We start from the raw sequence: 26,343 nt of genomic DNA on the forward strand, positions 1-26,343 counted from the left end.
TTTTTTTTTTTTTTTTTTGGCAGGCCTTTCTTTTGAGGCATCTTGAGATGGATGTGGAAATCCAACCTTTCAATTAGTAACCAACGTATTCACGGTTTGTACCACACTGCACCTTATCAGAACACTTTCCTTCCAACCACACCCACTACAAAACCGTTTCACTCATATGTTGATGCACCTATGTAGCACTGTTCAGATATTGCAAGGCTTTCTATGAAAAGATATAAAGGGCAAGAGAAAAAAGAAATGAAAACATTTTGACATTTCCATTTTTCATCTGAAGAAGAAAATTGCATGTTGGGATATTCATTGTAATTCTTCCATGGCTAAAACATTCCTTCTGGCAAGAAAACTCCCAGTCTTTACATAAATGTACTCATTTCACAAAGAAGACTAGAACTTTTGCACAACTCAGACTTGAAAAATATAAAAGTCTCAGTCATTTATCCATGTTATTTATCCAACCACATCATCACATTAGTATGTGCTTGACACCACTCATGTTCTAAAATAATGTTATGTTAAAGGTTGATAAAAATGATGAGGGTCTTTTTCCTCCACTGTCTTGTACTTTTATGTATCTTCCAGATTTCCAACAGTGAAAATGTGTAATTTTCATGATTAAAAAAAAAGCCAACAAAAAGTTCATAACTGAAAAGGATAGCAATGAAAGGTCTCGCTCAAGGTCATGTTTCTTTTGTGGACAATGCAACAACATAATAAGGACAGACCAGGTCCAGAGATCAAAATAGAGACAGTCTATGGCCAAAAGACTACCTGGCATACAAACACCTCCTTTTTCTTGAAGTCTCCAATTTTTGTTGTTGTTGTTTGAAAACATTTGTTAATTTCATTTGGCAACAACACATGAGGTACCAAAGATTCGCAGGATAAAGAAAGGCGAGAAAGCAGACTATAATTTTGGGTAACGAAAATAGTAAGAACAGTTGTTCAGGAGCCAAATCAATCCCTGTGCCCACCGAGCTTAATCAAGTGTTGTCAGAGGGACTGGAGGGAAAAAACAATGGGGATCTCACTACAGAAGCTCAAATGAAGAAACTCTTGATGGAGACGCACTCGCAGGTATTTAACAGCTTTGTACAGCTTCTTGCAGCATTTTCATTAACTGCAGAAGGCCTGCGACTGAATGATCCTCCACAGAAACAGGTCCCAGAATATTAAATACTGCCAGCGCTGTTCCTGGATTGATGCAAAAGCCTCAAGTCATCCCTTGTGGTTTGAGGTATGTCTTCATCCCGCTCAAATCTCATAGTGAAAAGATGTAGTCAATTCGAAATAAACAAACAGGCTGATCTCAACTTCCGGCTTGCATGAAGTAACAGAGGTTGCTCTATCTTAGTCGGATTTACAATCTGACCTGAAGCAACCAAGAAAGGCACAAACCACGTGAGATAATGATGTATAAGGCATTAGACATCAGGTAAAGGAGGACATGATTCCTGAGAGAAATGGAAGAACAGGAAAAGCCTAAAACTGCTCTGGCTCACTGTCTTGAGAGAATTTCTGCCCCATGGAGTAGGTAGGGGAAACCCAAGTGGAGGGTTTCTGAGTTGAGGAGATGAAGCTGAGAGTCAGCAGAGAACAATGAAGTTAGAATATATGCACAGCATGGATGAATCTTAAAAACAAACACCTGGATAGAGAAAATGGGCACAAAAGAGCACAGATAGTATGGTTCCATTTATCCATATTTAAAATTACTGTAGGATGATAAAAATGAGAACAATGGTGGCTATAGTAAGGAGAGGGACTGGATAGAAGGGTACAAGGGAACTTTCTGGAGTGATGAAACTGTTCTCTATTTTAATTGGGGTGTGACATGGGTGTAAACATTTGTCATAATGTACACAACATCTGATTTTGCTGAATGTGATTTTTACCTGAATCAAAAATGCCCATTTTAAACAATAAGGGAGAAAAATGAGGGGAGGGAACAAATTGTTTGTTAGCTCTATTTTCCAAGACAAAATAACTATGTTTGTATCATCTTTCACTTTAGATATGGAAATAAATGCAGGAAATTACAAGTCTATATTGACAAATACATTAAAATTGTACCTGTATGTGACTAACAAGGTAATATAAAAATTATGTTCTGTGAACCAATAGACGCTTAGTAGATTATTGCCATCACTATCAATAAGTAACTAGCCAAGCACACTAGAAATAAATGGGCTATAATTAAACATAAGCAATAAAAATGATCTACAAATACAGCATGCTGAAGGTGGCTGAAATGAAATTAGTGAGGCCATAAATTGCAACAATTCATGATAAGTGCTGCCAAAGGACTGGCTCCTGAATTATAGAGACTATTTTCCCTTGAACTATTGTTGTTTCTGTTGTTAGATGCCATCAAGTCACTTCCAACTCATCATGATCCTATGTTTAAAGAAAGAAACACTGCCCAGTCCGGCACTATTCTCACAATGCTTGCTCTGTTTGAGCCCGTTATTGCAGCCACTGTATCAGTCCAACTCCTTGAGCATATTCCTCTTTACACTGATCCTCTACTTTACCAAGCGTGATGTCCTTCTCCAGGGACTGGTCTTGCCTGACAACATGTCCAAAGTACATGAGATGAAATCTCATCACCCTCTCTTTCAAGAAGCATTATGGCTATACTTCTCCCAAGACAAATTTGTTCATTTTTGTTTGTCTTGGAAGTCCATGGTATATTCAATCATGAACACAATAATTAAAATGCATAAACTCTTCTTTGGTCTTCCTTACTCATTGTCCAGCTTTTGCATGTGATTGAAAATATTATGGTTTGGGTCAGGTGCACCTTAGTCCTCAAAGTGACATCTTTGCTTTTCAATACTTAAGAGATCTTTTGCAGATTTGCCCAATGCAATGTCATTTGATTTCCTGACTGCTTCTTCAAGCGTATTGATTGTGGATCTACGTAAAATTAAATTCTTGATGAGTTCAGTATTTCCTCTTAAAACATATCTGTAGCCAGGAGCCCAGCCTTTGCAGTCAGACAAGCAGAACTGATCTTTGTGCCTCCACCTCATGTTTTTGACCTAGTGCCAATACTTTCACTTCTTTGTGGCCCAGCTCTGACAGTGCAACTGGGATAATAAGAGTTTCTACTTCCTACGGTTGTCCTGAGGTCTAAATGATAAAAAGGCATAGCAAATTCAGCACAATGATTGGTACATAGTTATGTGGTGAAAGAAATTAAAGATAATTGTGTGCGAGAGACATATTCAAAGTAAAAAAAAACAAAAAAAAACAAAGCAAAGAGTTGACTAGATAGTGAGAATGTTCATAAAATTACCCAAAATATAGAGAAAAGATTGGGCAAGAGTCTTTCTAATCTCATATTAAAAACAAAACAAAAGCACAACTCACTGCCATCGCTCACATAGGGAGGGAGAGGCATTGTTAACAAGTCCATCCATGGTTTTTAATTCTAGGGGAGATTGTGTTTGACATTGGAGAAGGATATCATGCTTGGTAAAGTAGATAGTGAAAAGGAAGAAGACCTTCAACAAGATGGATTGCTGCAGCTGTAACAACGGGCATAGCAACAGTTGTGAGGGTGGCCCAGGACTGGGCAGTGTTTCACTCTGTTGTACACAGGGTTGCTATGAGTCGTAACCGATTTGACGATCCCTAACAACAACAACCTTTACTATTAATTAGGGCCTGACTCTGTGAGCTGATCTATTAATCTAGAAAAGATTAATAATAGAAAAGATAATACCAAACATTAAGGTGGTTTTGCCCTGTTGGCTATTAAACAGTTTTATCTCTAACCTAAATTTATATTCTCTTTAATGCCTATAAATAAGCAGCTCCAATTTTATCATTCTCGTTTCCCTTATTAAGAAGATAAATATGACACATTTTCATTCTATATTTGTATGAGAGTTACAGTTTTAGCTTTTTGAAAACTATATTTGTATGAATCATGTTTTTTTATTTTTTGAAAATTGCATTCAAAGAGTAGCTCACAGTTCTCTAGGCCCTGATACACACCATGTACTAAAACTTCACAATTACTAACTCGATGTTTGCAACAATCTGATGAGATATGACCTGTAATTACCATCAGTTTAGAGGCACAGAGGAATTAACTTGTCGAAGGTAACATGGTCTCATGCACTCTCCTGTATGTACTGGATTTGCAATATAATAAACATGTGGAAATCACAAGTTTTGAGTCAACCCCAAAAAACTTCAGTGCCATTGAGCTGATCCTGACTCATAGCTACCATATAGGACAGAGTAGAACTGCCCCCATAGAGTTTCCAAGGTTGTACATTTTTATGAAAGTAGATTGCTGCATCTTTCTCCCATGAAGAAGCTGGTGTGTTTGAACCACTGACTGATCAATTAGCAGCCATGCCCTTAACCACTGCACCAACAGAGCTAACTGGGGTCATAGGAGAAAGATAGTGCTTTTTCTAATGCAGTTAATCAGGAAAATATAATCGAATAGCCTTACCTGGGTATTAAGACAGAAATACCTAAAGTGTTCAGAATGCCACCAGAATAGGACAAAAATTAAGAACCAATAACACAGAGCTTCCCTTTTCCAATCTTATATTCTTATGCAATTTGGCTTCTGTGTAGAGCTGACCACCTGGAATTAAGGACCCCAGTCTAGTAAGTAATAAAGAGCTTAATCTATTATTACAGTAAAACCTGTGAAAGCAAGAACCTGTATAAGACAGAAACCTGTCAGAGAAGGAAGACTAAAATATTTTCCATTAAAATGAGTGAAAGAAAAGTGGTAGACTGGAAACCTTGTGAGACCCAAAAATCAAGGCAGTCCCATGAAATTCCAGCTCTCACGCTTTCTACTCTATTTCTAATAATGACAACATAGCAGCAAATCTGTTCAGAATATGAACCTTTGTGACAAGGTCCTTGTCACTCAGTTGCTTCCTCACTGTGTGAGCTCAGTTTTTTCATTGTTAAACTCAGGACAAGAGTAGTGTATATTTCCTAAGGATGCTGGAATGCTTAAAGTTATGGTATCCTTAAAATGGTCCTAGTAGAATATCATAAATATGATAAGCACTTAATAAATATCAAATATTCTTTTACTAGTTAAAATAATATCTACCACTACTCATATTTATTAAGTACCTCTCATACACTTAAGGAGTTCTGATGATACAGTGGTTAAAGCATTTCACCGCTAACCAAAAGGTCAGAGGTTCAAACCCACCAGCCATACCATGGGAGAAAGATGAAGCAGTCTGCTTCCATAAAGATTTACAGCCTTGGAAACCCTATGGGTGAGTTCTACTCTGTCCTATAGGGTCACTAAGAGTTGGAATTGACACAATGGCAGTGAGTTTGATTTTGAGTTTGGGGTTTTATTATACACTTTCTTCTTTACCAAAGTTTCAAGAGGCTAAGTGAGTAATTCAATTTCACAATGTTAGAAACACTTAGGAATGGCATTCTGAGTTTGATTTAAAGCCAATTAATGTAATGATGATGCTATAATTTTTTTTATATAATTACATATATTAAATATGTTACAAATGAACATGGTAAAAACTTGGTCCATTACAAGTAAATTTTCAAGATCATCATCCAGCAATACTTCGATTAAATAAATGAAGATTAAGTCCTTATCAGGTCTATAACAGCTTTCAGCAACGGACTCAACAGGAGGAACTCTTCCCCAAGAACTGACCACCATAATGTGCACACTACTGAAGGCGACTAGGAATCCAATATTTTTTTTCCTAATATGGAAAATGACTAGCATACAAAGTTAAACAAATACACAGGGTACAAATTTTAAACAAAGTGTGGTCTTAGCCATATAAATGCTTACAATAAAGATCTGAAGCAAATAGAATGCTAACCTCTCTGCTTGTGGAAATGTTGTCTCTCCTTTCCTACTTCCTTCCATACCTTATTTGCTTAGGAACCACATATAAATCTTTCAAGACTCATTCTCCAATTTAAAAGGAAAAAAAAAAAAAAAACCACTAATAGCAGCTACTCTTCTTCACAGCCTTAACTCAAGGGAGAGTTGACCTCACTCCACTTTATGACTCCTTACTATATACTGTGCATAGTTTTATTGGGTCGCCTTCACATGCCCATGATACTATAATACCTTTAAGGACAAGACTATATCTTACTTGTTATCATACCTTCATATAAGAAATGTCTGCTGAGTGAATGAATAAACAAATGGTAAAAGGTGATCTTGTGGAACCTATATACGGATCAAGAGGCTGGCTTTTCAACGGAACATGGGGATACTGTCTGCTTTAAAACTGGGAAAGATGTGTGGCAGAGTTGCATACTTTCACTTATTCAATCTGTAGACTGAACAAATAATCCAAGAAGCAGGACTATATGAAGAAGAATGCAGCATCAGGACTGGATTAACAATCTGCAATATGTAGATGATACAACCTTTCTTCCCAAAAATGAAGAGGACTTGAAGCATTTACTGAAGAAGGTCAAAGACTGCAGCCTTCAGTATGTATTATTGTACCTGAACATGAAGAAAATGAAAATCTATGCAAGTAGACTGATAAACAAACTCAGGACAAGTAGAGAAAAAATTTAAATTGTCAATAATTCCATTGTTCTTGAGTCAATAATTAACGTCCATGGAAGCAGCAGTCGAAAAATCAAGACATGTCCTTGAGGAAATCTTCTGAAGAAGATATCTTCAAAGTTTTTTAAAAAGCAAAAATGTCACTTTGATGAGTAAGGTGTGCCTGACTCAAGTCACAGTAACTTCAATACCTTATATCTGTGCAAAAGCTGCACAATGAAAAAGAAAGAAGAATTGACATATTTGAACTCAGGACTGGTGAAGAATATTGAATATGCACAGTCTTCACGTAGAACAAACAAATCAGTCTTAGAAGATGCACAACCAGGGTGCTCCTTAGATGCAAGGATGGGAAGACTTTGGCTCACTGACTTTGGACATGTCAGGGATAAACGATTGCTAGAAAAGGACAGCGTGTTTGGCAAAGGAGAGGTCAGTGTAAAGGAGGGAAACCTTCAATAGGATAGACTGACACAGCAGCCCAAACAGTGGGTGCAAACATACAATGATCAGGAAGATGGCCCAGAACCGGGCTACAATTTGCTGTTATACACATGGTCACCATGAGTCAGAGATGACCTTAAGGAAACTGACAACAAAGTGTGTTCTAAGCAGCAAACAACTGTCTCACAAGTAAACTTCTTAAATTGGGCCTATTTGCTGGACAAGCAGAGGTGGGGAGAGTGGAACTGGGATATAAACACATAACTGAAAAGATATTTTCATCTTATATTCTTGAAAGTCATTGCAATACAAATAATAACATAGGTTCATGATGTAATGCCTGCATACCTATACTTACTCAAGAGACAGACTTAGTATATACAAACTTGTCCCCTTGTTGGTACACCAACTAGTGCATCTATCACTTTTTTTTTTCAGAAGTCTGAATGGGAAATGTGTTTTTAACAGATTTAATCAATACACTAACCTACATTAAAAAAATAAATAAACCCACACAATAAATAAAAAGCAAAAGGCCAATCAATAGCCAACAGTGCAGCTTAACAGCCACTCCAGCAGAAAACTGTCTGAAACGGCACTTCACACTCCACTGTCTGCACGATCCACAGCTGCTTCGTATTGATCTGTTGCAAGCAAAGAACATCTATTATCACATGCCAGTGTGAACCTAGCGATTTCTCCAACAAGTAGCCTGCAATGTATGACTAGCAATGTAGTCCTCGGTATCAGGCTGTGATGATGGGCTAAGCATCCACATTTATTTCCCTCTCTTCATGCCACAAAGCTATTATGACACCAAATTCCTAAACTCAAGAATTTGAGGTGTGTTAAGAACGTATGTGCCCAGACTGTTCTACATTTGTTTCTCCAGGGCATAGTACCAGAAGCATAACCCCAGAATTGTACACACCTCCAAACAGTACATTAGAAAATATAAAAATGGTGAAAACTATAGAGGAGATTTTTCAAGTTGCTATTTTCAAAAAGTCCTTCAAAAGGACAATTTTTGTCTCTGCGTGTGGGTGTGGGCATGTGAGGTGAGTTTCTGCACGGCATCACGTGACGTGCAGAAAGAGAGGAATTCAACAGCAGGTTGTCAATGGTAGTAGCTGCCACACAACAAGAACAGATGCCGGACTGACCTTGTGTAATGACTATGACGTGCCGGCATTGTCCGGGTCCTCAGTCCTAATCTAAAATATCAATAAGATCACAACAGTCAATAAGAATTTTCCTATAAGAACCCTTTAGAGTTTCCTTTGTTGTGGTTATTCTTTAAATGTCATACATGCCGTTAAGTTGGCCTTCAGGTGATATTCATCTGAGAGGTCAGCCCGCTAGTCTATGTTTCAGACTTTTCAGAGGTACTGCAGATCATCTTTGGAATATGTTATTTATCTGTCTTTTTGTAGATCGTATTGAATAAATACTACATTAACTCAAAGTTGCATTTGGGAGGGTTAAGTTTCAAAAAGGCACTAAAAGCAAACCTAAAGTAAAGAATGATTTTACCATTTACTACCCATGATTTAACCATTACATGAAATAGTACAAGGTTATGTCCTAAAACTATGTAAGGCAATTAGTGGTGTTGGTGAAGAATATTGAGTATACCATAGACTGCCCGAAAAACAAACAAATCTATCCTGGAAGAAGTACAGCCAAATGCTCCTTAGAGGCCAGAATAATGAGAATTTGTCTCAATAGTTTGGTTATGTTATCAGGAGGGAACGGTCTCTGGAGAAGAACATCATGCTTGGTGAAGTAGAGGGTAAGTGAAAAAAAGGAAGACCCTCAATGAGATGGACTGACGCAATGGCAGTGACTATGGGCTCAAACATAGCAACGATCGTGAGGATAGTGCAGGATGGGGCAATGGCCCCTTCTGTTGTGCACTGGGTGCTATGAATCAGAATCCACTCAATGGCACATACCAGCAACACCAACAAGGCAATTAGCAAACCAAATACTATCTTCCAGTAAGATGATTCTTGCTTTCTACCCACTACAAGGAAGTCATTCTTACACATGATATTCAGCCTGAGAGAGAAACAGAATTGCAGCCAGAGATGTGTGTGTCACACCTTCACAACCACAGTGTCAGATGTACACGGCTATCTTTACAAGAGTGAACTTGAAATTCACCTTAGTACCTCCATCAACCCATTCTACTCTCACAAGGAATGACAGAATAAAGTGAAAGTCATCCAGCGTTGGTCTCCTCATACCAAATGAGACATAATGTTTAAATGTGCATTCTGCTAATGAAGGAAATATCTATATGATGACACCTTAACTTCCAAACAAATAAAAAATATGGCAAACAGATAAGACAAAAAGAATGTCACCAGAAACAGAACCAGTGCTAGAAGTAAAGAAGATCTTAAAATGCAGGACCTTGCAAGTCACACACAGATATAATGAATTTTCTACACATCATGAACTGAGCACTTTACTTTGAAAAATATCAAAACCTACCCAACCCCCTAGTCAACAATTCTATTTTAGGATTTACAGTTACAAATTGAGATTTTTAAAATTTTAATTGAAGATCAATCTGCTGCCCCAAGAAACACTTATGGAAAATTGAGTATCCAAAATGGGTCCCCTTCTCCCTTAAAAAAATATCTTTTGTAATTAGATTGCATTTCTAAAGAATTCACACAGTCCTTAGTTAGGAAAGTATTTTAAAGAATACTTGTTAGGTATATGCAACATTGTATAAAACTGGGCTCCCAGCCCCTACAAAAGAAAAAAAAAAACTTTTGCAATTAGATTGTGTTGCTAAACAATTCACAGAGTTTTATGACATCATTTTAAAGAACACAATGTAAGATATATGAAACAGTCTATATAACATTCTATTCCCAAGAATTGGGTAAAACCAAAATTTCCTTGGTGGCTATAGCTTCCACTTAAAATGCATTGTTCATTTCTGTTATTTACGTCAAAGACAGATGATTACTGTCACCAAAGCAATTACTAATGGCCTCTCTGCTGTTACATATAAAATTCAATTCCATCTTTTCTCTTTATTCTCTTTCCTTCATCCTTCTTTCTCTCCCATTAACTTGTTTCCCCCTTTCTTCTTTCTTTGAAGTTTTCTCACACTGCAGTTATAAGCATGAGCCTTGGTCCATACGAGCTCATACGTGAGGGTTCACTCTCAACTCCTGATGTAGGCTTAGCTACCAAGAGTTTGCTACATCACTAGTCATAAAGCATTAGATACGTAACTAGCAAATTACAACCTTAAGGATCAAGGTTGATATAGAAAATAACAGTCTATGATGTACAGTAGTGAGGCAATTTTCCAGATTAAAAAAAAAAAAAAAACCTGGCTCTGATGTTGATTTCAAAAGAGAACTTTCTCCCAAATACTTTGAATGGCAATCATTACATACAGGGATAGCCATTGTAACAATGTTAAAGAACCTGTTATTTTTATATATTTGGTTGGATAGCATTAAACGTTTATCTCTGAACTTATAGTCACATCTTACATATCTAAATTCAATATATATCCCTATATTTTCTGTATTTAAAATGTACTAGCTCCATGCAGTCATCCAGTTATGGAAGCCCTCAGCCACTCTCCAAGAAGGGACTGACCAAAAAGATTATTTTAGTCATTTGGGCCAAAAAGTCCTTCTATCATCAAAAGATTCAACTACAATATTTACAGAACAGAATCCAAAATGTATTTCCCTAAATCTGAATATCTTAAAAACATTTTTGAAGGATGAGAAGCTATTGCCACAAAAGAAATATGATTTTTTTCCCAGTTCTAGTTGCAGTTCTTCATTTTATCTCAGCCAATTGTCCAAGTTAGATAACATGACAGTCCTCAGGACAGAGTCAGAAACAGTCATAGGAAGCTGGAAAGAACTTGAGTTGAATTTTACTATAAAATAATGCCTGGCCCTGGGTAACAGCGGTGAACTGGTCAATGACAGAAAAGTCTTACCTTCTGAAGATTGTGCTTATTCACCACAGTTGGAGTGACTTACCTTTCTGTTCCTTCTGCATGCACGGTAGTTTCCTGAGACATAATAGTATGCATATACCACCATTTAGGGGGGAAAACTCTGATGCAGACACATTGGGAGGAAAAGAAAGACCAGGTTGTACAGTTCCTTAGCTACTCTGGATGTGTCCATATAACTGCTCCCTTCAGAATGGACTGATATTCACAAATTATGAACATGGAAATGAGACTTTAAATAACACCAAAGATGATTGGCAAGAGGAATCTGATGCCAAAGCCTTCTACAGACATTATGTCCTTTTCATTACAAATATAGAGGTAGACACATGTAAATCAACTGGTATCAAAGAATTTTCCTTCTGCATTGCCAAATTCCTCACTTGTTTCTCCTTAGCATGTTTTAAAAGACTCACAAAAATCTACTGGGGAATAATGGAGAAAAGAACCCTAAGAAACAACTATACACATGAAAAACGTTGAGAAATAAGTCAAGAAAACCAAACAGACATGGTGGAGATGGCATTATAATTGGTACCTGCTCCCATGTGGTCAAACAAAAACATGCCTTTACTATTTAATTAGATAAGTTCATTTTTTGTGCAAATACGAGGCCAATGGACCATTATCTTGAATTATAAAGTAAACATCGACCACAAAGTCTGTCCTAGAACATCAGAAGCTGAGCACGATCCACGAGGGCAGGACTTTTTAATAAATCTCTTTGTAGTAAGTTTTTAGAAATTTCAAATATTTTCTCTTCTTTTACGGTAGACATGTTACAAAATTGGAAGGAAATGGAAACTCAGTTTTACTGATAACTACAACACTGAAGTACTGTCATATCAGGATAACAATCACATTCATAAATTCAATCTCTTCTTAGAGCTAAATCAGCTGATGTTCTTTAAGTATAACAGTCACAGGGCTGTTTTCTAACATGATCAAGATACACAGATGTATGCACGTAAATCTACCCCCAAAGAGAAATGTATACATAAACAGAAAAACCAGTTGCATATAAGCCAAATAGAAACCAATATATTTAACCAGAGAGGATCATTGTCTTCTACTTGAAAGAGTTCTAAAAATGTTTTAAATTCATCTAATCAGAACAACAAATCAGAGGAAAAACAAAACAAAACATAGGTGGCCATGTACCACATAATGTCTGTTCTCCCTGTGTCTGACCCACATACATCTCTGGTCCCACCCCCATAAAGCCTATTATATCAAAAGTCAGAAGTTCATAATAATAAATGAGTGCTACTTTGCAACATGCAACAAAACATAATGGTTACTATTACTGTATTATGTTAAATATGGCTTAATGCATCTGGAAATGTTTCTTTAATTTTTTTTTTTCTGCATAGAAAGGTATACTATATACTAAGACGAATATTTGACTAACTGATGTGAGATACAAACCATATCTAACTGTTCCAACTTAAATACAAATTCAACCTAAAGACAGATTTGAGACCAGAACTCATTCATAATCCTGGGGCTTCCTGTACATAACATGATGTTCGCACAAGGTCCAAATCATTAACGTCCTACTACACAGAATGTACTGTGGACATTAAGTGATGCGTGACTGTACTCCAATCGTTTTCATCGTTTGGAAAGACTAAGAAATGCTCTAAACCTCGTCTTCTTGTGAAACTAGCTACATTCGATAAATATCCACTAAATTCCAGGCAATGAAGATGAGAGAGTCTCATAATTGTTATCCAGATGACTTAATAGAGAACTGAACTCCTTACAACAAAATCTTGCCAATTTTTTTCCCTCTATCAGTCATAGGTATTTTATCTTAAGGAAAAACATAGGAGGCAAGGAGGATGAGAGATACCAAGTATGGTTGAGCAAGAAACATCTCTGCTCTTCCTGTAAGAATTCTAGTCCTTTATTCTCCAACTTCTTAGAAGATTATTTATGAATGTTTCAGAACAGTCATCCTCTTACATATTGTCACTTAAGTTTTCTCCAAACCTCTGAGCTTGAAACAATTTAAAATATGAAAAGCTTGTACTCACGATCATTGCACTGGTTCCCAGAGTAAGAAGTCATGGAACAGTCACAGGTGAAGCCTTCCCACTGCTGCATGCAGACTCCCTGGTTCGCACATGAATCTTCCTGGCAGGTGGTACTGGGTCCTGACAATGCACAAGAAGAAAGAGAAAAAAAAAGGGGAGAATTGTAAAAAAAAGAAAAAAAAAGCTAAACAAATTCAAATCAAAACCAAACCCAATTCCGTCCAGTTGATTCCAAATCCCAGCAACCCTATAGGACAGAGTATAACTGCCCCATAGGGCTTCCAAGGGTATAATCTTTATGGAAGCAGACAGTCACATCTTTCTCCCTTGGAGTACTGGTGGGTTTGAACTGCTGACCTTACAGTTAGCAGCTAAGTACTTTAACCACTGCACCACCAGGGCTCCTGTACCATTAGTACCCCTTAAATACAAAGCAATTGCCTGAATTTATCATTCTCATGCCCCAAAACATTAGAAGACACAACCACCAAAACTTTCACCTCTATCATGCAATAGAAATCCAGCATATACCAAAGACAACAGAAAATAAACACTTAGCCACAAACTATTAACTGTTACACACAAAAGGGAGAGGGCTGAACACAATGTTCTCTTCTAGTTGGACTTTGCAAAAGAGCTTCATCTCTACCATTCAACGGGATAGAGATCTCATATGGAACAGTTCTTTCTAAACGTGTAATGCTAAGGCAGAAAAATGCTTCCCTGCGATTCTTATGGAAAAAGGCAGAATTTTTTAACCTGAAACTAAGTCTCTAAAGTCTACTTTGTGACATTAAAAAGACAGATGACAGTGATGATGATGATTTACAACTTGTACTGATGTTTTTAGTTAGTGGGCACTGGGTACAAGCCTTTTGTCTGCATACTCTAATTAAGACCGTCTAAAAGCTAAATTTTGGCAGATAAGAAAACTGAGCTCAGAGAAGTAAAATAATTTACCGGAGGTCACACAATTGGTAGTTAAAGGATCTTGGTGTCAAATGCAAATAGACTAAAGCTGAGACCCATGCACTAAACAATTGTATCAGTAATTCTCCAAGTATAGTCCCCAGACCAGGAGCACCTAGGAATTTGTTAGAGATTACGATTCCTAGGCCTTCTACCAGACTTAGTGAATCCCAAACTCTGGGAGTGGAGCCCAGAAATTTGTGTTTTCACAAAACTCCAGGTGATATTTATGCATCTTAAAGTTGGAAAACTATTGCCCTACACCACACTGCTGCTTTGCGCATTTCAGAAGAGCTCTCTAAAACAATGTGTGCACACCAGAGGATGCGAAGGAGAGTTGTTTCAGGTATGGGAAGAAGACACTAGAAATTATATTCATATTTCTTATTTTATACTTTATTATTTTTATTTCTGATTCCTTTATATGGAAATAATATATAAGCTAAAAATATATAATGGTATATATATAATAAATATAGCTATTTGAAGAAGGCATACTCAAAATCTTTTATCCTCAAAATGATATAAATGGGCAACTGAATTATAAAAGTTAGAGTCAGGGCTTAGAAGCAGCTCATTTCACTTTGACCCCCTGCTGAGAATTTGCATTTCTACCCCAAATATACTGAATCAGAGCTATATTTTAGTAAGACCCCAAGGTGATTTTCAGATTTTTAAGAATCACCTAAAGGTCTTGTTAAAATGTAGATTCTGATTCAGTATATCTGGGGTAGAAATGTAAATTCTCAGCAGGGGCTGAAACCAGGTTGACCCAGTTCAAAGCCCTGGTTAGACTTTGTCACAAAAATCTCTCATTAGGTCAGCCTGAACCTCTCTCTAATCATTATTTCCTTTTTACTCCTATTTTCTTTTCAAATCTTGGGCTAAAGATAAATCTACATCTTTGGCATTATTTTCACCCAGAGGATACATCTTAATATTCAGAATAATTCCATGAATTTCTTGGAAAGACTCAGCAAAACAGGTAAGCCTTTTGATACATCAAATGTATTAGTCAGAGATCCGATGCAAACAGGCATTTGACAGAGGAGAAAATTAATCCATTGTAATAAATGTTTATTTCACAATGGCGTAGTACTTGAGGCATTTGACTGCTAACCAGAAGTCTGGCAGTTCAAACCCACCTGCCACTCCTCGGAAGGAAGATTGGGCAATATACTTTCATAGTGTTACTGCGTCAGAAACACAAGGAGGGGTCACTATGAGTTGGATCTGACTTGACGGCAGTGAGTTTTGCTTTTGGAAGCTAAGCCATATACAAGTACACAATATTGAAATGTAAACATGCCGGGTCCTAAGGACACACGTTCAGAGGAGATGTACAATTACAAAAGGATCTTCAGAGTGACACGACATTTTGCATTTATGTATGAAGGGTGGAAACAGTACAGACTATCACTTTTAATACAATCCTATTAAGAGATGACATAGGAACATTCAAGACAATTACTGATGCTGAAGGAACAGCACTGCTGCTGGGTTTCTGCAGCTCCTATTTGCCATGTGGTTCCCCCATATAGAGATGAAAAGAAGTACATGGTCATGTTCTCAGTGGGTCTTAAACTGGAGCATTGTGTGGAACAAGTTTCATTAACAATGGCAAATCAGGACAGCTTCTTTCAAAGCATAAAAGCTTCTGAGAAGTCCACGGGGCTCCCTGACCAAACAGCTCTCACCAGACAATGGGCTAGTAATTCAATCGTACTCACGAATTAGAAACATATGGACAGTTTTCCCTTGAAAGGCAGCAGAACAGTAAAAACTGTGGGAAAATACAATGACTTTTTGCATGTTGATTGAATTTGAAGACAAAGACTTTTACTGTGTTATTCTCATCCCTTCTAATTAGCCAAATTTTTACCATTTTTCAGGGACCAGGTCAAACTTCTCTTATATGAAGTCCTCACTAGTAACTTCAAACAACAGTTCTCTCCTCTTAGTGGCCATGCATTTATTATCTCCAACCTTACTTTTTGCATCTGATAATATTTAATTTAGCACTTTATTACACATTACACTGGCTTCTGCCTATGCTGTTGTTAGGTGGTGTCAAGTTGATTCCAACTCATAGTGACCCTATGTACAACAGAACAGAACACTGCATGGTCGTATGTCATCCTCACACTCCTTTCTGTACTCGAGCTTATAACTCCAGTCACTGTGTCAATCTATCTCATTGAGGGTCTTCCCATTTCCCACTGAAACTCCACTTTGCCAAACATGATATCCTTCTCCTGGGACTTATTTCTTCTGACAACATGACCAAAGTAGGTGAGATGAAGTCTAGTCATTCTTGCTTCTAAAGAGCATTCCAGCTACACGTCTTCCAGGACAGATATGTTTGTTTTTCTGGCAGTTCAAGATATTTTCAGTATTCTTCACCAGCACCACAATTCAAAAGCATCAATTCTTCTTGGGCCTTCATTATTCATTGTCCAGCTTTCACAAGCATATGAGGGGATTGAAAATACCAAAATACCAAGGTCAAGAGCATCTTAGTCTTCAAAGTGACATCTTTGCTCTTTTACACTTTACAGAGGTCCCTCATAGCAGATTTCCAGTGTAATATGACATCTGATTTCTTGACTGCTGCTTCCATAGGTGCTGATTATGGATCCAAATCAAATGAAATATTTAACAACTTCATTCATTGTGATGTTGCTTATTGGTGTAGCGGTGAGGATTTTCATTTTCTTTATGTTGAAGTGTAATCCATACTGAAGACTGTCGTCTTTGATCTTCATCAGTAAGTACTTCAAATCATCTTCACTTTCAGCAAGGATGGTAGTGTTAACTGCACATTACAGGTTCTTCACAAGTCTTCCTCCAATCAAGATTCTGTGTTCTTCTTAATATAGTCCAGCTTCTTGGATTATTTGTTTAGTATACAGATTGAAAAAGTATGGTGAAAGGATACACCTCTGACACACACCCTTCCTGACTTTAAAACATGCAGTGTCCCCTTGTTCCGTTCGTACAATAGTCTGTTGGTCTATGTAGCAGTTCCTCACGAGCACAATCTTGTGTTCTGAAATTCCCACTCTTCATGATGTTATCCATAATTTATCATGACACACATTTGTTATGATCACACATTTGTTATGATATCTGGGGTTACTCCTAATTGATACATACTTCTTACATTTATCTTTCTTCAAAAGATTGAATGATGTGTGCTGTTAGAAATCATGTGATATGTTCTGATAATGTGCTCTGTGCATTAAATCTACTGGGCCAGATGCAGAGCAAGTGTTTCCATAAATGTTGAAATGTGCTGAACTATAGCCAATGCTGACTTATCTAGGTTTCATATTTCCAAAAGCTGAGCTTGGGAGAATGTCTGTGTTCTGTACAGTGAGCTACCTGTCCAAATTGTCAAAAGTTGTTAGGAGTCAAAAACTGAAGGAATTATAGGTCATTTCCAAATTTGACTAAACTTGTTTCACTTTCGTTTAGAAGACAGTGCATACAGAATCAGAGACTCCTCCAAAACTGATTATATTGTAATCGTCTGTGCATGGCTCACCAAGGACCAGGAGGACCTTGCAATAACTTATCACTTTAAGAGTAAAATTGTGCTCAAGGCCTACATCACTGAGGCCACCCTTGCCTCCTTCTCTAGATTCATGTACTACTAGCCCCAACTCACAGTGCCCCAAGCCATCTCTTCCTCCTCTTTGGTCCTTTCTAACACAGTGCTTGAAATGTGGTCCCCAAAACAACAGCATCTGCAATACCTGTGCATTTATTAGAAATGCAAATGGTCAGACCCTACCCATACCTACTGACTACGGACTGAACTCAAGAATCTGAGATGTTACAAGCCTTCTGCAAGGTTCTGATGTCTGCTCACATTGAAGGGCCATTGCCCTCATACTTCAGGCCCATTTCTGCCTCTGTTTCTTTGTACTTTTGGTCAACCTGCCAACAGAATACACTTCTTCCAGATTTTAGCTGATTCATTCTTTCATCAAGTTTCCTATTTAAGGTATTTAAGAAAGACCCCCACAAATGTTGTTCCCCTCCCTATTTTATCTTATTGTTTATTTAACTCGTATTACATGGACACAATTAAATTGTTTATTAAAGTACTTAATGTCTGTTTCATTCTACTAATATGTAAGCTCCTTGAGGGCAGAAAATCTTGTCATCTGGATGAAATCTTCATCTAATCCCTGATATAGTATTTGGAATAGAGTAGGATCTCGGAAAATACTGTTGAGAGAGAGAAAGTCACCCTTTTATGACTTAAAGCCAAGTGTTTTCCCAGGTTTAGAATCTTTGATTCCCATTTAACCCCCTGTGAATAATTTGCATTTCTATCCCAGCCAGATATACTGACTTAGAATCCACATTTTAACAAAATCTCTGGGATGTATACATAAGAATCACCTGAGGATCTGTATGAATCACCTGAAAATTTTGTTAGAATGCAGATTATGATGCAGTGTATCTGGGGTAGAAATGCAAATTCTCAGCAGGGGGGTCAAACCAGCTCCAACTGATTCCAAGTCCTGATTTTTCCCAACCACCACTCACTCCTAAGATTTACCAATATCAGCTTATAGTCAATCTTTTACTTGGAATCAACTTTTTGAGGGATGGGGGTGTGGTATTTAATTGACCACCTTTCTTCCTGTTAGGCACATTCAATCTCACCAGACACTGAGATAAGCAGTCCCTCAACACCAGTTGCTAGGCCCATGAACAGTGGTCAATAAATATGTATTAATGAATGGGAGTTTGGACTATACAGTACTTTCTAGATAGCAATTTTATAAATTCCTATTCTTATTTCAACTCAGTTAAGTATATGTCTCCTCCTGAGTAGAATATATTTTCTGTCCATGGATGTGTTTCCCATAGATAGAAATGTCTCCAAAAACAAATAGAAGTTATAGAAATATCCGAAATGCCCTGTGGAGTCGGGGGAGAAAGGAAAACTCCGATGATGCTTTCAACTGCACATTTGATATAAGATGATCTTGCTCAAATCAGAGGGAGATTGACAACAACACAGTAGCAAGGGCTATGATTGACATAACACTTATTATGTGCCAGACACTGTACTAAGAACTTTTAAAATATTAACTCAATTTTCATAAGTACACAATGAAGAAACTATGACTAAAAATACTAAAGAGTTGTAAAAGTAGGAATGATTTTCCCATGAACCACAGCAAAGTTGAAAAAATAAAAGAATTTGAATGTTGATTAACTCAGAAGGCAAGGATATCAAAAGAGTAAACTGAGACATTGAAAGTTAGGCGACTTTCCCTAGTCACAAAGGTAGTAAGTGGCAAAGTGAACTCTCAAATCAAGGCATGCTATCTCTAGAACCCACACATCTAACCTCTTATGAATGTTAGTAAGTAGGAAGAGTGTGTGTTTGTATGTGTGTATGGTGCTAATAGCATTAACAAAAAGAAATTAAATAAGGTCTTTCCAACCTACAACTAAAGAAAGATGACTTGTTTTTTATGTTTTCAATTGTTTAAAATTGTGATTTGGGTGAAAGTTTATAGAGTAAATTCATTATACATACAATGATTCATACATTTTGTTTCATGACATTGACTGCATTCCCCATAATGTAACAGCTCTCTTCCCACTTCCTCCTTCTGATTACCCTTCCCCTGGGTCCCTCTTTCCTATTCATTCCTACCCTCTGAGCTATCTTCTTGTGCTAATACTGCCCTTCTGGTCTCCCATGGTTGATTGTTCTAAGGAGTGTATCTACCTGCTGTAAATAGTCACCTAATATGCCTGTCTATTTTTTGGCTGGAAGCCATGGGAATGAGTTCAATTCCAGGTCCAAAGAGTCACTAGCAGCTAAAGTCTCAGGGGTTTCATCAGTCTCTATCAGACCAGTAATCCTGATCTAAGAAAGATGACTTTTTAATGTAAGGGATTTTCCCCCAAAGAAAATTGTTGAATGCTATTTGAATGCTAAAGTCAATTTAAAAATAAACAGTAAGAGCCAGTTTTGTCCAACTACTGTAATTTTCACATATAACATGCCCACACATATAACATGCACATGAATATAATGTGCATAGCATGCATAGAAAACTAATGCACAAGGGTGCTACAAGGTTTGCAAAACCTGTTTAATGCATGTGTTATTTGCATAAAGATATGGTATATGAAAAGAGCTGTATCAACTGCCTGTATTTATAAACCTAACAGACATTCCTAGAGACTTAATAATCATAATTTTATTCTAAAATCTTCCAAATCTACTTAAAATTCTAGGGTCACACAAACCAATTGAAGACATCTTTGGAATTACATTTTTAGAAAGTTTTTTTCTTTTCTTTTTTTTTTAAATAATATATTGTCTTTTAGGAATACCTGCATATGAATGGTGTACACTACTTTTAATTTGATATGTAACCAGTCCTCACTAAAACAGTCACATATCTTTTCCAGAAAAGATGGTGACTTTTCTTTGTATAGCAAGGAAAGTGACAAGACAACAGAAATAGGCATGCAAAGACTAAATAGGGTGTCAAGGATGTTAATACGTTGGTTTCTAACTCCCAAATCTCCTTTTAGTTCACTTAAAAACATCATATTGTCTTTTCCTTTTTATTAAGTTGATAACTCTGATGCCTGTCACAAACTTATCATTCTTCTTGATTTTCTTTAATAACTGCTCCATACTGTCAGTTCATGCCTGTTACTGATAAAACCCACCTTTGCAGTACATGCAAACTGATTCAGTCAACTCTTCTTCACAGTCTAGAAACCAGAAGTGACAGAGTGCCTTTTATTATTTGCAGGTCTTTGTGATACAAGTGCTGCCTGAAGCAAAGATAGCTTGCTTATATTAGAGTTTATTTTCCTTCTATTATTGCCCAAGTAGAGCTTAGCAAGTTCTATGCCTCAAATATCCCAATTTAAAGTAGATATATAATATTGAACCAGTAGCAGCTGGCCCTGGCCAGATGAGGGGTGGAGATTGGGAAACCTGGGGGCTCCAGGCTTGGAGGCCACAACATCTGGTTTGCTTCCCAATGCCCATGTATCCTGAAGGGTTGAGGTGGGCAGCCTGGAGGTGGACATGGCTGGCAGTGGTTTATCAATAGTCATCAACATTAAATCACAAGAAATGAGCTTTTCAAAGGGCTTTGATTCCATGAATGTAACCTGAATGTGAAGCACCATTATTGCAGAACTATGTGTCAACAAGGAAGACCAGTAAATAAGACTATAATTCATAGTCATATTCATATTATTCATAGTCATATTCATATTATTCAGTCATATTCATATTCATGACTATTATTCACTGATGCCAAAGATGCAGATCTTGAACCTTTTACCAACTTTTGTAGCCTATAATTGATCAAATATGGAATCAGGATGCAGTGATAATTATTGTTTATCAATAATAATATTAATAATTCTTTGGAAACAAAGAAAATGTATCAGTATTTGGAAAATATGGAATTAGTGATAGAAATGATAATGGAGATTGCATGATAGAATTAAGCATGACCAATGACTTATTCACTGAAGACACCTTTTTTTTTTAACAATATAAATGGTGTATACACATGGACCTCACCATATGGAATACATAAGAATCAAATTGATTCTGTGGGAAGAGGTGATGGAGAAACTCAATATCATCAGTCAGAACAAATAAGGGCCAATTGTGAAACAGATCACTAACTGCATATGCAACTTCAAGTTGAAGATGAAAAAATTAAAACAAGGAGAGGGAAGCCAAAATATGACCTTGAGTATATCCCATTTGAATTTAAAGACCATCTCAGAATATATTTGATGTGACTTAACACTAATGACCATAGTTGTGGTATGACATCAAGGAAATTATATACAAAGAAAGCTAAAGGTCATTTAAAAGACAGGAAAGAAAGAAAAGACCAAGGTGGATGTCAGAAGAGACTCTGAAACTTGTTCAAGAATCTAGGATAGCTAAAGCAAATGGAAGAAATGATGAAGTAAATGAGCTGAACAGAAGATTTCAAAGGGCAGCTCAAGATGACAAAGTAAAGCATTATAATGAAATGTTCAAAGACCTGGAGTTAGAAAACCAAAAGAGAGGAATATGCTCAGCACTCTCAAGCTGAAAGAACTGAAGAAAAAATTCAAGCCTTGAGTTACAATATTGAAGGATTCCATGGACAAAATATTGAATGATGCAGGAAGCATCAAAAGAAGATAAAAGAAATGCAAAGAGTCACTATCCTAAAATGACAGTCATTCAGGAGGTAGAACATAATTAAGAACCAATGGTACTGAAGAAAGAAGTGCAAGCTACACTGAAGGTATTGGCAAAAAAGATGGCTACAGCAATTGACAGTATACCACATGAAATGTTTCACCAAATGGATGCAGTGCTGGAGGTGCTCACTTGTCTATGCTAAGAAATCTGGAAGAGAGTTACCTGACCAACTGATTGGAAAAGATCTATATTTGTGCCCATTTCAAAGAAAGGTGATGCAATAGAGTACAGATATTGTTGAATAAGACAATTAAAATCACATACAAGTAAAATTTTACTAGAACAATTAAAAAATGTGGCAACAGTACACGAACAGGAAACTGCCAGATATTCAAGCTGGATTCAGAAAAGGACGTGGAATAAGAGATATTATTGCTGTTGTCAGAGGGATGTTGGCTGAAAACAGAATACCAGAAAGCTGTTTACCTGTGTTTTATTGACTATACAAAGGCATTAGACTATAGGGATCATGATAAATAATGTATAATATTATGAAGAATGGGAATTCCAGAACACTTTATTGCACTCTTGAGGAACTTGTACATCAAACAAGAAGCAGTCATTCAAACAGAACAAGGGATAATGCATGGGTTAAAATCAGGAAATCTATGTGTCAAGGCTGTTTCTTTTCACCATATTTCTTCAATCTGTATGCTGAGCAAATAATCTGAGAAGCTGAACTACATGATGAAGAACACACCATCAGGATTGGAGGAAGAGTCAATAACAACCAGTGGTATGGAGATGACATAATCTTGCTTGCTGAAAATGAAGAGGACTTAAAGCACTTATTGATGAAGATCAAAGACTGCACCCTTCAATATGGATTACAACTCAATTTAAAGAAAACAAAAATCCTCACAACTGGACCAATAACCAGCATCATGATAAATAGAGAAAAGATTGACATTGTTAAAGATTTCCTTTTGCTTGGCTCCACAATCAATGCCTATGGAAACATCACTGAAGAAGTTAAATAAAGCATTGTTTTGGGCAAAACTACTGTAAAAGATCTCTTTATAGTGTTAAAAATCAAAGATGTTACCTTAAAGACTAAAGTGCACCTAACCCATGATAGTATTTTCAATTGTCTCATATACATGTGAAAGCTGGACAATGAATAAGAAAGACTGAAGAAGAATTGATGCCTTTGAATGTGGCATTGGTGAAGAATACTGAATATACACTGGACTGCCAGAAGAATGAACAAATCTGTCTTGGAAGAAGTAGAACTTGAATGTTCCTTAGAAGCCAGGATGACTAGAGTTGGTCTCCCATACCTTGGGCATACTATCAGCAAGGACAAGTCTCTGGGGAAGGACATCATGCTTGGTAAAATAAAAAACCAGAACCAAACCCACCGTCACTGAATCAATTCTGACTCATAGTGATCCCTACTGGGTTTTCAAGGTGGTAAATCTTTACGGAAGGAGATTGCTCCATCTTCCTTCTGTGGAGCTGCTGGTGGGTTTGAACCACCAACCTTCTGGTTAGCAGTCAAATGCCTCAGGCCCTGCACCACCTTCTGATAAAGTAAAGGGCCAGCAGAAAAGGGGAAGACCCGCACCAAGATGGATTGACAAGGCAGCTGCAAGAATGGGCTCAAACATAGCAAGGACTGTGAGGATGGCACAGGAGTAGGCAGCGTTCCATTTGGTTGTAACACAGGTTCCCTGTGAGTCATAACCAACTCCATGGCACCTGACAATAACAGCACGTGTCAACTACAGGGTCTGCACCGTTGGTACAAGGCGCAGCTGCTAAGGAACCTTGATGAGAATTCTCACTCACTCCTCATCCACTTGTAACTTTATTTTCTGCTCTTGATGAGTGCAGAATTTTTCCTCTTTTACATTTTTATATTGTCCTATAGAGAAAGAGTAGGAAAGCAGTAACTTAGTAGAAAAGAAAAAAAGAATATAGAGAGGAAGATGTACATATATATGTATATGTATGTGTGTGTATCTATTTCCCTGTAAGGTTTACATAGACTTACATATATGATAATTATATGATAACCACATGAGTAACTCTGTGTAAAACATATAGAGAAATTAAATAAAAAAGGATTCAGTAATTTGAAAAGAACTTCATCAGCTTCCGGAACAATCTATAGTCTCTTCTTCTAAAACAAAAAAAAATGAAAGAGCTGAGTCTTCAGGGTGGATATACTTTATATTAGGATAGCCTACTCAGCTTGATAGATGTCCTGGTCTATTCAGCAAAGATACTTCCATAGCTATCAGACTATTACTATATTTTCATTATTGGGTCCACTTGGCTTTTCTGAAAAGAATCATCTACAGACAAAATAAGATCTAAATGGTGGGAATCCAATTCACTGATATTTAATTTTAAAATAAGAAATCAACAATCCCTTAAGCACACCATGCCTTTCTTCATATGGAGCCAACTGTGAAGAAAATAATCTAGTTCCCACTTCACAGAAATGAAGTAAAGTCCAGCACAGGGTCATTAGTGTTGTTATAAAATCTCACTGGCAGAGACCAAGACTGCACTGTTCCCCAGATATTCTTGCTTTTTGTCTTGAAGGTAGAATTTTTGCAAGATGGGGCAAGCTACTTCCGTAGTGATACTGTCTCAGAAACCCAAGGAGGGGTGGCTATGAGTTGGGTCCGACTCGACGGCACATAACAACAACAAAAACAATGCTCTATAACGCATTGAAACAGGTCTTAACAAGCATAGTCAGGAAATGTGGGCTTCTCTTTTTCTCAAATGGAGGTTTTAAAAAAGGCACTTGGTTAGGAATGATGAGTGAAGAAGACTAACAATAAAATCCAACATGTGGGAGTTTTCAATAACAGCCTATTTTCTTGAATCACATTGGCTCTTTCATCATACATGGGAAATGAGTCAAAATGGGCCTGGGAATTGGTTGAAAAGAGATACTCTTATGATGTCTTTATCCACAGTGGCCTTTGATCAGTGTTGTGCTGGTAAATGCTTAACAACCAGTACTCTTAAGAGAACACATACCAAAACCTGATTTGTAGTGCATGTTGAATTTTGTAGTGTAAAATACTTGTACTGTAGCCAATTTCAACTTGTAACATGTAAATGATGTCAACAAACTTGCAAAATTCCTGAGAATTTAACAATTCACTCTTAGGAGATAACATGAGCCAGCTCCAGCACACAATTGCATTTGATGATCAAATAACTGCAAAATAAAACTACACCTTATGAGTAAATTGTGGCACCTCCAGGTGACACCCATGTGACACTTCCAGGACCATGAACAGGTAGTGAGCTCCTGTGCCTGTTGGGATATTTTTTAAGAGTGAAAGGACAGCTGGCATTATAAAGCCTTTTTGCTCAATCCCTCCTATTTTCCAGAAGGCACCTGGGTCATACAGATCAAATCATTAGATCATTCCTTCTTTTAAAAATCATGGTCAGGCTCTCAAAAGTCAATGCTTCATTTGAAAATGTAAACAGAGGCTTCATTTTCTGCTTTTGACTGTTTTCTCAGCACAGATGTAGTGGCCTGTGACAGAAAAGCCCATTTAAAAGAAAAAAAAAAAAAGAAGAAGAAGGGAGAGAGAGAGGCAACATGTTTCAAATCCCAGCTAACAAACAGTAAGACAGGTAACATAAGATTTGTTGGTGTTTCTAGTTGCCCTAAAATTGATTCCAATGAACCCATGTGTATAGAATAGAACTGTACTCCACAAGGTTTTCAAGTGACCTTTTGGTAGCAGATTTCCAGGCTTTACTTAAGTGGTGCCTCTGAGTGCCCTTGAACTGCCAAACTTTTCGTCAGTAGTTTAGTTTTCAACTGTTCATGCGACTTTGCTTTATTTAACACCGTGTAAATATTATCCAGAGCTTGTTGTTGTTGTTGTTAAGTGCCGTCGAGTCGTTTCCGACTCATAGTGACCCCATGCACAGCAGAACGAAACACTGCCCTATCCCGCGACAGCCCCACAATCCCTGCTATACTTGAGCTCATCATTGCAGCCACCGTATCAATCCATCTCGTTGAAGGCCTCCCCCTCTTTCGTCGACCCTC

The 26,343-nt window shown here is 37.2% G+C and overlaps 1 protein-coding gene across 1 annotated transcript in view; it reads right to left on the reverse strand.

The window, feature by feature from the left end:
• The window catches only part of NRXN3 (neurexin 3), a 2,130,901-nt gene that overhangs the window by 1,135,080 nt on the left and 969,478 nt on the right, over positions 1-26,343 (reverse strand). Inside the window, exon 15 of the mRNA XM_042781017.1 lies at positions 13,061-13,180. Coding sequence (XP_042636951.1) covers positions 13,061-13,180 — 120 coding nt within the window. The remainder of the gene's footprint in view (positions 1-13,060; positions 13,181-26,343) is intronic.

The sequence above is a fragment of the Orycteropus afer genome, unplaced genomic scaffold (assembly GCF_000298275.1).
Source record: "Orycteropus afer afer isolate SDZICR_OR568_19922 unplaced genomic scaffold, OryAfe1.0 scaffold00079, whole genome shotgun sequence".
Lineage (NCBI taxonomy): Eukaryota > Metazoa > Chordata > Mammalia > Tubulidentata > Orycteropodidae > Orycteropus > Orycteropus afer.